Below are 13,169 nucleotides of genomic sequence, written 5' to 3'. Positions count from 1 at the left end.
GGCTTGCCCAAAAACACAACATACCGCCAGCAGCTGGATTCTAACCCCTGACCCTCTGATGTGGAGAGAGGCAAATGGTGGTAAAAGTGGCTTGCCCAAGGACTCAACATACCACCAGCAGCTGGATTCTAACCCCTGACCCTCTGATGTGAAGAGAGGCAAATGGCGGTAAATTGGCTTGCCCAAGGACACAACATATGGCCAGCAGCTGGATTCTAACCCCTGACCCACTGATGTGGAGAGAGGCAAGTGGTGGTAAAGTGGCTTGCCCAAGGACACAACATACGACCAGCAGCTGGATTTTAACCCCTGACCCTCTAATCATGAGTCACGAACCCTAACCACTTGGCCACATTCACCCCAAAGTGGTTATGAAACCCATCTAATATACATGCATAGAGTCCACTAGAGAAAAACAGCAAATAGACCCTACCCTCTGCCACCAGTTCTTCTGTGTTGATTGGCAGCGATCTCGGCCGGCCCTCCGGTGTCTGACCCTTACTGCCTTTCCTCTGCAAGCCTTCGCCCATCGTGCCTCGTCGTTGACGTTTGATTCTCTCCGCTTCTTGGACCAGAGACTCTGAGTCGGAGTGAGTCTCGTGGGCCTCTTTTTGGGTCTCAGGATCACTGTTACTGGGTTTCAAAAAAAAAGGTGCACTCGGATGAGGAACAAAAAATAACCAGAAAACATATTCATGCATTTGCAAACATCTTACACACTCGGGATGACTGAGTATTCAGGCATATCAATAGCTTGTCGCTTACTTCAGCCAGGATGACTTGTAACTGTTTTGTGATTGAACATGTGATTTACTTCTGATGACTTATGATTGAATTGCGATTTGAATTATCAGACTTGTGATTAATTTGTGATTGAATTGTGACTGGCTTACAATTTATCTGTGATTCGACCTGTGATGACTTGTGATTGACTTGTGATACGAGTTGAGATGACTTGTGATGACTCACGTTGACTTTTGATGACTTGTGATTTGAATTATTAGACTTGTCATTGATTTGTGATTGAATTATGACTGGCTTACAATTTAGTCCAGCGGATATGTGACAAAATATCGGTGAATTGTGCACTTTTGCATAAAAGTGTGAAACTTGGCACAGATGTTTATATTCATGCGAAAAATGTTTTAGATGTGGAGCCCTAGCAAATTTACCCTTTTAGGGGCTCGGCATCCATTTAAAAAAGGAGGGGCGGGACTTGTTGTGCCCGCAGTGAAAACGGTTATTCCCACTTGTTACAAAAGCAGGAAACTTCACAAAGACATAATTATATAGATTATTAGTGTTTTCCAGATTCGGAGCCACCACAAAAGTACCTTTTTGGGGGCGTGGCAGCCATTAAAAGAAAGGGGGGTTTCATTATGAATATGAATATAAACATCTGTGCCAAGTTTCACGCTTTTATGCAAAAGTGCACAATTTTTTCACATATCCGCTGGACTAATTTATCTGTTATTCGACTTGTGATGACTTGTGATTGACTTGTGATGATTTCAAAGTGACTTGTGATGACTTTTAATGGAGTTGTGATTGACTTATGATTGATCTGTGAATGACTTGTGATGACTTGCGATGACTTTATGACAAGTCTGTAAGTACCTTCTCTGTTTCGTGATCAGCACATCGTGGGGCGACATCGGCATCAGGAATTCTCCCGTCGTAATCGGCGACCTCATGGAAGGGAAACTGTCCTTACTGTCCTTGCGCATGAGCTGGGGCGTGCCTCCATGCCGTATGGTATATGGGGAATTCCCCGGCCGGATGACCTGGCCTGGGGAGCCTAGGTTACAGGGGCGTTTACGGAGGGTCAGACAGACGCCCATGGGGTCATGCTTGAGGGCTGTGACCACCTTACTGTGCTCCCAACTGACCTGTGAGGGGCGACAAGGCAAGGCAAGGCTAGTGAAGCTGGCCCCAGGATGCACACAATTCTATTCAATTTTGGCGATTCACAATGCGATGCGCCTCCAAGAGTTTGCCATGGAGAGTCCATTTCTCTCGGTATATAAAACATGGACCATTTGAATGAGTGTCAGTATACAACTTGAGATAGTTTGTTATAGATTTGGGCATAGCGTTCTGACGCCTTACAAAAAACACCATTATTGACAAAAAGAAAAGAAAATGGCAAACAGATACTGGAATCATAAGCTTACAAAACTACCGACCAGAAAATGAAAAATTTCAAATGTCCCGCGCTGCAAATTTGTCAACCATCTCCCACAATGCACTGGGTACATATGAACACTCCGTAGCAAACTCTTGGTGGCGCACTGCATTGTAAATCGCCTGAATTGATTCAAAATGGCTATTCACTGCAAGTCTTTTCATGCATCTTGTTTACACAATGGACCGGATTGGGCCCATTCATTGGCGTTACATGGTTATCCTATACAATAGCACTGCCCGGCTCACTAGCGTCAGTCAGTCAGTCAGTGTGCAAGGTGCAAAGAGGATACTATGCTGGCCCTTTAGGATCAGCAAAAAGTTCGGGGAAATTTCATTGAAATGAGAGTCAACATTGATCAATGCTAAAAACTAACATCACTGTACTGAACATCTGGTTTCAATGCTCCAAATTTTGTATGTGCTCTACGTGCCAATCACAAAAAATGACCACTTTATATTTTTTTTTTGTGGTTTCATGATTTTGCAGCATTCCTTGAAGTCAGTGATATATTCAGTTAGTCTAAAATGAAAACGTAGAACTTTCCAAGTAAATATCTCAAAATTAAGCCTTTTAAATGAATAAGCTTTAACTGAAATAAAACTGTCAGAGTGACGTCACTGAGTTTAACTGAGACTTGTTAATTTTTCCTATGCATATTTGCTTACCACTGTTTGTTCATTCACTCTTAGCAGCTCATCTCCTGGGCCCACTTTTCTGCTTAAGCTTGCCGCAGACTGAAACAGTAGTGCAAGATACATACATGTATATGCAAATGACAAGTATTACTGTTAAAGTGACAAATTTAGCTGGTAAAGAAGCTTACTTTATGAATTAATGTTATACAGCATGATTAACATTAGTAATGACTGTAATAAAATTTATAGGATCCTTGTATCATAAAAATTGTTAAATTTATCAAGTTATAAATTTGTGCCAAATTGACCTTCGTACATGACTTGTGTTGGACTTGGTCTAAACAGGATTTCTAACTTTGTCTCAGTCCCAACAATGCAGACTACAAGTCAGCGACTGTTTCATGTATGTTCAATATTTGCATATAATCAGCAAAGAGTCACTGGATGTTCTCTCAAACGGTTTAATCTCTTTCATTAAAGAAAAAAATTATCATGTTTTAGTTTTGTCCGGGAAAATCGAAGCTGAATTAAATTTGAACTTTTCCATTGAGCACACAATACTGACCTGATCTTTGGTGCCAGTTATATAATGGATTCCGTCAATGGTTGATGTTTTGATAAAGAGACCCTACAGGAAAGAGGAAATGTTGAACAAACGTTGGTAAAATAACAAGGAAATGAGAGACCTTTGAGGCAAACTATTCTATGATTCTACACCGGCTTTTAAAGGGAATATACAACATTTGCAAACAATTATTGTGAAATACCTTACTGGACTGTAACAGAATGACACTCTGAAGCATCCTGTAAAATCGTGGTACCTGGTGTGCTGACATTTTCAAGAAAAGGGCTATTTTTGTATCAACTTCCAACGCTGGTCAGCCGACCAACGTTGGAAAAAAACTGGCTTTTTCAAATACTGCTCCCAATTTATCGTGTTTAGTTAGTTCGCATTCTCTTTGCAAGCGATTACACACCTGTAAACGGGTATAAGCCAGCTAGACTGGTTCCCCGACCTACAATTCCCCGACATCTATAAATTGCTCCGTTTCATCTAAAGTGAGGTCAGGGAACCAGACTACAAGAACATGATTGTTTTTTTCTTGGTTTTTCCAGCATCTATGAACCCAAAACGTCAAACAAGTCAGTGTAACAATATTTGGCATAAAATACTAACCCCCAAAATCCGTCCATTTCTGAAAATTACAGCAAAAGCAAATGTGATGCGATCAAGCTAAATGAGTCATTTTTCGACCGTGGTCCATTTTTTTTTACAGATTTGAAAAGAGCACACTCTCAGCATTACTGCTGTGAAAACTGCATGCTGATACCATCTTTAGTTCAAAAATTATGGAAGTCGGAACACCAAGAGATGTGATGAAGTGATGTGATGAATTGGCCCTATTTTGGCTTAAATCTCAAAATGAAAGTTCCCGTCAAACGAATTATTTCGCTTGATTGCATCACCAATGTTGTGTATTCCCTCTATGCTGACTAATGTTCTACATTTGATGAGGGATTTTCCTGTTTCTCAACAAATTTTATTTTTGAAGTGAAACTCAGCTCACTGCAACTTACAAGGAAATTAACCAAGTACTCGTTGGCCTGAGCACATTTCAAGGACTTAATGTAGCTAAAATCTAGCGGAGCCAATTTTGAATCTGTGGTAAAAGCTAGCCCATTACAAATTAATATTACAAGAAAATTCTAGCTTGACATAAGTGCCATTTTCTATCAGCAAGTTTCAAGGACTAAGTGTACAAATTTGCGAGCAAAATCTGGTTTCAACTAAATTATTCTCATTTAATAATTGCAACTTTGTATTAAATATGGCATCAGGTCTTAAAACCTCCACTTTTTATTTTACAATGATTTCTGATTTATGGCATGATTGCACAACACAAACATGTAAAGACATTTATTGGCTCTGCGTAGGAACGGTAGAGGGCGCTCTCTGGCTTATTTATGGTACACATACACACTGACAGATGTAAGTGTGCATGGATTGAGCTCATTTCCTTAAAATCAGCTTGTCATTGCTATACTTCAACAAGAAACAATGTATCACCATAAATTGTTAAGTTTGTCACATCTTTACGAAGTTGGATGAAATAAAACCAAATTCTAAACCCAGGACATTGACAAAGTAAAGGCATTAAAACTCACCAGTTCCTCCTCTGGTCTGCTCTTCTTGATTCTCACCTCCTCGACCGTTGTGGGTTGAATCACGAGGGGATCTGTTGATTGCTTGATCAGATTGTCCGCAATCGCTGCAAACTCTTTTGCCTTAAACAAATCAAGAGGAAAAACAAAACTTCTGTGAGGCTTGACAAGGACCAAGCAGTTCCATAATCATGCAAGGCGGCAATAACAGAAATCACAAAAGACAAGTGCAATACTTGAAATCACAGTTTGTTTCCAAACAATCATAAGTCAATCACAAGTACAATGACAAGTGTCACAACTGAAATCACAAGTAGCAGGAGGTGAACTATAATTGTCACTATAATTGTTTATTGTCACTTGACTTCAGGTTTGATGGCCTGTGAATAACTTGTGATGATTTGCGATTGAATTTGTGATGACTTGTGATTGCCTTGAGATGACTTGTGATTGACTTGTGATTGACTTGTGATTGACTTGTGATTGACTTGTGATTGACTTGCAATTGGCATGTGATTGAATTGTGATTGAATTGTGATTGACTTGTGATTGACTTGTGATTGAATTGTGATTGACTTGTGATTGCCTTGTGATTGCCTAGTGGTTGACTTGTGATTGACTTGTGATTGCCTAGTGGTTGACTTGTGATTGACTTGTGATTGACTTGTGATTGACTTGTGATAACTTGTGGTTGACTTGCGATTGACTTGTGATGAATTGTGATTGACTTGTGATTGACTTGTGATTGACTCGTGATTGCCTTGTGATTGACTTGTGATTGCCTTGTGATTGACTTGTGATTGACTTGTGATTGACTTGTGATTGACTTGTGGTTGACTTGTGGTTGACTTGCGATTGACTTGTGAGGACTTGGGATTGATTTGTGATGATTTGTGACTGACATGTGACTGACTTGTGATGACTTGTGATGACTTGCAATGTCTTGTAATTGATTTGTGATTAATTTATGAGGCATTGTGATTGCTTTGTGATGTCTGGATTACACCTCTACTTAAAAGTTTGCGTAAAAATTCCTTTAAGCTTACGATGGCTCTGATTTCCGGCAGTGCTTCAGCCAAGTTGTGATGTAGTTGCACGGCTTGGGTCATCTCAAGTGCATAGTGCAAGATGTCTTTACTGAACTCCTGAAAATCTTTCTCTGGCCCAGTGGAAAATGGCGGTCTGGGAAATTAAAAAAAAAACCACAAAACACAAAACACAATATAACTGATATTTGTCTAATTAAAGATCATTACGGTACTAAACACCCCTGTGAAATTATTCCGTCTGGCTTGCTGCCATTTAAAAGATATCAAGAAATGTAGGTGATTTCCAACGATCAGTCAATTGACTGACATTTGGAAATAAAGAGTGCTATAGACGAAATCATGTTTTGTGATCAAAAGGTTGTGCATGGTATTTCACTGTTTTCTCGAAAAGTGTAATATCCACTGAGCTGAAGCTTCAAAGGGCTAGGTTTTGAACATTCTTCTTTGGATTTTGAGTGGCATCATTAATAAAAACAAATGGATTTCAAGGAGCAAGAAATGACCATGGAGTACATGTTAGTGCTAAGCTCCTACAGTTTAACTTTGCCCCTTAAAGCTACAGTCCATCATTTGCAGCTCTCCAAAAAGTAACTGACGTAATAATTGTTGAAAAGCATACTTGGTGTTAAAGATAGTTATGGGACTAATCTCCCTGTGAAATTATTCTTTCTGGCAAGCTGTCATTTTGAAGAAAATAATGAAAGAAAGCCATTTCCAATGAAGCATCTAAAGACGCATTCTTGGAAATTTGTTAGTTTTGTTCGCTTTTAGTTCGTCGAAGCGCGCGAAAGTGTTGACACGATGCACACGTGCGTGCAGTTGCTATAATTTCGTCGATTCAGTATGCGACATCACGTAGCTGCAATCGGCTCAGTGAGAACGTGTCCCAGACACTGAATTCAGGCCCAATTCAAAACATGACTCAGCAACTTTTGATTTGAAATCGATATCCTAGAATATTATTTTCTCAGAATATACAGTATTCACTGAGCTGAAACTTCATCAGGTTAGTTGTTCGGCACCTTTCTTTAGACTTGAGCACTTTTGTTGTTTCAAATGAACATAATGCCCAAATTACAAATGATGGACTGTACCTTTAAGAAACTCAGTGCCTTGTAAATGCAACTTTGACAGCTTACCTGTCAAGCCATGAGATCAGTGTCTTGGCAGCGGATATCGTCTCGGATACTTTGAGTAGGATGGTAGAAGGCGCGCTGTACAGTCGGTCTTGGGGATGGTTCCCTGACTGCAATCTCTGCTTCAACAGGCTAGCCAGGTTACTGGCCTTGGTGTTCAGATTCAGGGCCACTGTCTGTAAGGTCTCCGTCGGGTGTGCATAATGCTGATGGAATTAAGCGGGGAAAAATGGATAGAAATACCCTTAACAATATAATAGTCACCATGTACAACAAATTTAACTGCCAGAAAATATCTTACCAAATTCCAGGTCTGGACCTATTTTGAAATGTGCAATTCTCGATTGACTTACCACCATCAAGAGGAGATCAATGGCCTCCAACATGAGTTCTTGATGACCCATCTTAGTAATCTTCATGTCTTCAAGTTCCTGTATCGTCATCTTCAGGAGACGGTCGCCGGTTACTGAGTGGGCGAGGAAGTTTGGAATGTACTGCTCCAAGGAACTATCTAGTCCTGGCAGGATAGGTGGGGAAAAATTTAATTAAAATGTTTTGAAACCAAACATATTTTGGAATCTATTCTGATTCTGTCCAGGAAGACATGATTGCATTCAGAATGGATTTCCAAATTTACCCATAAAAAATATCATTGTTGTTGGGGTGCTGTGGTCCAATCGTTACGGTGTTCGACTCGTGTGCCGTGGTACATGGGTTTGAATCCTGACCGTAGGAACATGGTGCTTGTGCTCTTGAGCAAGGCACTTTACCATTATTGTTTCATCCTTCGGATGGGATGTAAAGCCAAAGGTCCCGTGTGTTGTGTAATGCACGTTTAAGAACCCAGTTGCACTTATTGCTAAGAAAAGGGGTTTGCCCCGGTGTTTCTGGCAGTAGCTGCAATATTCACTGCAGCACCTTGTAAACCCTTACAAGGTGCCACATAATGGGTCTTATAATTTCTCATAAATTTCATTTACCTGTCTTGAATTTCCAGCGCCTTGAGTGCCTAATTGTTGGTAGATAGGTGCGCTATATAAGACTCCGGTATTATTACTGTTATTGTTATAGCAAAAAACCTCCATAATATCATGAACTACAGTATGGAATCACTAAATTTTACGTCAATAAGAGGCCTAATCCTTCTATTACACATGAACATGTACAACAGAAACTATGTTTGGAAGTGAATGGAATTTATTCCTTAGGCCAAAAAATTATGCGCTTTTTAGGTGAGGCTCTTCAAATCATCTGGTCAGGTTGATAAATTGTTTTTTGTAACTTTTTGTTTTTCGGTCAGTCTTTGACATATATTACTTTGTTTGCTTTAGCTAATAAAATTTACAGGGAAAAAAATAGCAATCCACCCACCCTTTTTTTTTCTTCAACGTTATAGGAAACAATTTTCTATTTCTTGGCCTCAACATTGCAATGTAACAAAACTGCACACTAGTGTTTTCATGTTATGCAGAATTTGTACTTGGCATCGATGTCAAAATGCAGTTTTTTTCCTTGTCCCAAAATGTTATTTCCTTCCTTCTGTAGCAAGAAAGGAATGCCTTTAAAGGGAATGTACATCATTGGCTTTTGCTGTTATTTTCAGAAATGAACTATTTGAGGGGTTAGTATAATAGATCAAATATTGTTACACTGACATGTTTGAAGTTTTGTGTTCGAAAATGCTGGAAAAACCAAGAAAAACAAAAATGCTCAAGTAGTCTGATTCCCTGACTCCAGTAAAGATAAAATGGATAAATTTATAGATGCCGGAAAATTGTAAGGTAAGGGAACCAGTCTAGCTGGCCTGTACCCGTTCATGAACATGTAACCAATAGCAAACAACATTTTGACAGAAAAAAACATTGTAAATTTGGAGCAGTAGTTGAAAAATAGTTAGGTTTTTCCAACGGTGGTCAGCCGACCACCGTTAAAAATGTATACAAAATGCCATTTTCTTGAAAATGACTTCACACCAGGTGCCATAATTTTACAGGATGCTTTAGACTGTCATTTACCAACATCCTAGTAAGGTATTTCGTAAAACCTTGGTAGTTTTGTTTTTCGATGTTTGCAAATGTTGTATATTCCCTTTAACAACAGTATGCACACAAGGAACTCAGTCCAATGTGTGCATAGCACAGAAAGGGTAAACACAACTCTTAATACACTAACAAAACCGCCGTTTACATTACATTAAAACATCAACAGGTAGTCTTCAATGATTTATGTGACTATCGCTGTTTGATCGCCAGGGCAAAGTAAAACACATCACAATTATATACTGATTGCCTACATCATAAATGAGCGCACAGTCCTACTGGGGTTTGGTATTTTCAGGAAGTACTAATCTAAAATCTACAGGTGCTTCCTTCTAAAATTCCCGCACACTGAATCCTTCCTATACACAATGGAGGTCATATAAGTCATACAAGGTTCCTGGCGTTCTTTATGAAAATTTATATTGTGTACAGTTGAAGGTCGATTTGGAAAAATACACAAAGCCGCAACAACTACAGCAAAAACTAGGTTGTGCAAGATACAGTGTATGGCATGTCTATAATTTTGTTATGAAGTAAAATACGATCAAGGTGCTTGCACTATGAACATGATGAATTTTCCAAACTTCAAGACTTTCAAAAGCCATCATAATGTCATGGTGTAAAACCTCAAAAGAGAACGCCCGTTCTGGACTAACTGTCAATTTTTAAAAAGGGTTCCGATTGAGTGAAAGCTTTATGTGGCCTCTCTGTGGGCTCCAATACATTTTGCACGCGGGCACCATTTGCAGACAGTGTTGTAATTTTGTCATGCACGATGTCCCTGCATGGTCTGACGTTACCGTTTTCTCTGATTTTTGTCTTGACTATCCAAATTTTCTGAAGAATTTTCGTGTCTGTCAAGATCATGAGTAGGTGCAGAATTCTCAAGCATTATGGCCTTAATACTGAGGTCACTTCAAGCTCCACTACGAAGGAAATTTTTGAGAGTTTTAAGGGATCGAAGTGTCATCTGCTACATCAGCCAACATTTGAAGAAAAAAAATAGGGGGAAAAAACACCCGCATGGCCACACCACTTTTGGGACAAGCTCCATACCAGACACGGGAGACTTTTTTGGGGGTCTTAGTACATGTCATAGTATTTTTACATTATGCCCAATGCAGAAATCATTCATGTGTATCAATGTGGTAAACAAGTAGAGAACTTGACTTTGAACGGTCCAATTCACTCCACAACAATATAGGTACTGTGGATGACCTTTCAGACAATAGGTTTTTCCTTTGAATTCCATGCGGTTTGATGACTTATTATTTAGCTATGTGTATTTTGTGGGGAAAACATATTTTAGAATAAAAATTTACCAGTGCAAAATGAACCATGAAATGAAATGTAACAATGGATATTGATCACAAAAAGGCCACACAAAGATTGACATTTTAAAAGAATTTTACTTTTAGAAGTTTTGGACGGATTTCTTTAATATTTATACATATTAAGTATGTAACAGTTCTATTTTGTACATGTGTATAGGGCCTATTAACCTGTTTTTGTAATTACTTTCTGTACATGTTGTAAGTTCTAAATTACATAAAACAAGAATGACTTCTAATATTGATAACATCTGTAGTACATGTTTGTCTACAAATGTGGTACATCTAGGATCATTTGCTTTGTGTGTGTTTTTTGTCATTTGAAGAAAAAAAAATTGCTAAAAGCTTAAGAAGGGTGCATACAATGTAACAACTAACTTATTGAAGTTTGACCTCAGTGGATACTGTACAGGGTGAATAAAAAAAAATGAAACCCAAATGTTGGGACCATTGTTTTTGAAATCATACATTGAAATCATACATGTACTTTTCAAGTTACGGAATTTTAAACACAACCACCGTTTTAAAGTTCTGTCCACAGATCACACCAAGGTCAGTGTTCTTTCAGCAAAACGAAAACAAATTACACAGGGATGTGTGTGAATTGTTTTCGTTTTGCTGAAAGAACACAACACCTTTTTGTGATCCGTGGACAGAACTTTAAAACGGTGGTTGTGTTTAAAATTCTGTAACTTGAAAAGTACATGTATGATTTCAATGATTCTTGTACTAAAAGAAAGCTTAAGGAATTGGGCTTTCATATCCTAGATTTTGAAAGTGCTACTTGCAGAACTTCACTAAAACAATGCGCCCGACATTTGGGTTTCGTTTTTTTTTACTCACCCTGTACAGTTTGTGAAAACAGAAGCAAACGTACAAGTATGCACAATTTTTGAGGTCTTGTAACTGAATTCCGTTACTAACGCATGTAAAAACTATGTCAACGTGCACACTTTTTAACCACCTTCAACGATTGTTTTCTTCCCAATGATACAATTTCTGGAGGAATAATTTCAAAGAGTATTTGGTCATTCCTATCTTCACTTTGAGCAAGGATTTTCTCATTAAATTGGTAGATTCCAGATAATTTGTGCCTGAAATAATCAAAACCCAACAGCATGTAATGTTGGAATATAGATCTGGATGGGTTCAGTACCCCTAAACTGACAGTCTTTTACATAGGGTTGGCACACCTCCAGAAACAAAGTCAGAAATACAGGCTTGTGTGTGCAGTTTCCCATGGTGTTGAAATTTGCCAGGATGGGTATGGTTCCTAGTAAATCATGCTAGGGACTTAGGGTTTTACTAAGAAGATAAACGACTAGATTATTACATAAATGTACTTCAGATCAAGTTACAAAAATAAACTCTTCCCAAGTCATGAGATCACTGTAGGAAATGGCAGGACGTGCGCATTTCAAGTCATGTTGTTTGAAGGCCTTGGCACAGCCGTGTACCACTTATCTTTTATTGGAACTTCAGGAAATCAGACAAACTGTGACGCGGGGACAGGTGACAGAGGAAATGATTTGATACGCTGGATTATGTCTGAATATTGACGTCCTTTGCTTTTCATTTGTAATTGCTGATGACTCGTCAGTAATTTACCATTATGCCATGTGACTAAGACAGAGAAAATACAATTGTCATCCCTTTTTATAATGATTGAGAAAACAGGTGCTCAAAGTTTAATTTGTAAAATTTCTCATGTATTTTGAAAGACTGTGTGCAAACTATAGGCCTAAAGCCTACATTTTTATACAGAGCAACATGGCAAGATTTTGAAAGGAGCATCATTGGGAAAGAATGTTGCAACCTGACGCTACTTCAGCAGTTGTGTACAAAGTCTATGGAGAGTCAAGAACAAGTATTCCTAATACAATTGGAAATGTTTCTCAGTCCCAGATTCATGTCTTATCATCATTTTTGCAATGACTGACCTTCACTGAGAAGGCAGCGTCAGGTTGCAACATTCTTTCCCGTCATTGTTTGCACATCACTTGACGGAAACCCCTTATCTTTAGGCCTATGTATTTTGAATAAATTTTGAATTTTTTAGGGTGGTGGAAAGGGTTACAATATGTGGTGAATGGTAGGGATGGTGAGTGATGAAATAAGTTGTGGCGATGATTGGATGAGGACAACAAAAACCATTGAAATATCTAGGCACAATCAACATGCTGTTGCTAAAACAATAACATGCTTCAATTGTCAACCAAAAGTTCTTGGGCTTAAAAAAAAAATCTTCCAGAGCTGTTAAGAGTCAGTTGTAAACTGTGTGGTTTTGCAAGGCCATGAAACTAAGGAAAAATTAAATCTACTTCAATATAGAGTCGAATTTCATTTAAAACAATGAAAGTAAGAAAATGTATATTTTTAGGTGGGAAAGTCCCCAAACTTTGCAACTTCGGCTCTTAAACACACACAATTTATATAACTGAGCTACCCAATTGCTTCAGTTGCTGTAAGAATTTACACAAAAAACTTTTAATATGTTGCAATTGTGTAACAGCAGCTGTTGGAAAACGCATGATGACATTCATATAAATAGCCACTGCGATTAAAATAAAATATGAAAATGACGATCACCACAATGTTTTGTAGATGAACAAATAATCATTTCAGTTT

At 38.5% G+C, this 13,169-nt stretch overlaps 1 protein-coding gene across 5 annotated transcripts in view; it reads right to left on the bottom strand.

Moving 5' to 3' along the window:
- The window catches only part of LOC119722117 (CNK3/IPCEF1 fusion protein-like), a 28,996-nt gene that overhangs the window by 15,207 nt on the left and 620 nt on the right, over positions 1–13,169 (bottom strand). For all 5 annotated transcript variants that reach the window (XM_038192145.1, XM_038192146.1, XM_038192148.1 and 2 more), the window contains exons 2-9: positions 7,525–7,688; positions 7,175–7,377; positions 6,033–6,168; positions 4,990–5,109; positions 3,389–3,451; positions 2,854–2,922; positions 1,618–1,889; positions 434–633 (exon numbers count right to left, since the gene is read on the bottom strand). In XM_038192145.1, the coding sequence (XP_038048073.1) occupies positions 434–633; positions 1,618–1,889; positions 2,854–2,922; positions 3,389–3,451; positions 4,990–5,109; positions 6,033–6,168; positions 7,175–7,377; positions 7,525–7,688 (1,227 nt within the window). The remainder of the gene's footprint in view (positions 1–433; positions 634–1,617; positions 1,890–2,853; positions 2,923–3,388; positions 3,452–4,989; positions 5,110–6,032; positions 6,169–7,174; positions 7,378–7,524; positions 7,689–13,169) is intronic.

This window comes from Patiria miniata, unplaced genomic scaffold (genome assembly GCF_015706575.1).
Source record: "Patiria miniata isolate m_02_andy unplaced genomic scaffold, ASM1570657v1 HiC_scaffold_14, whole genome shotgun sequence".
Taxonomy (NCBI): domain Eukaryota; kingdom Metazoa; phylum Echinodermata; class Asteroidea; order Valvatida; family Asterinidae; genus Patiria; species Patiria miniata.
This window is presented reverse-complemented; position numbering and strand designations above follow the sequence as displayed.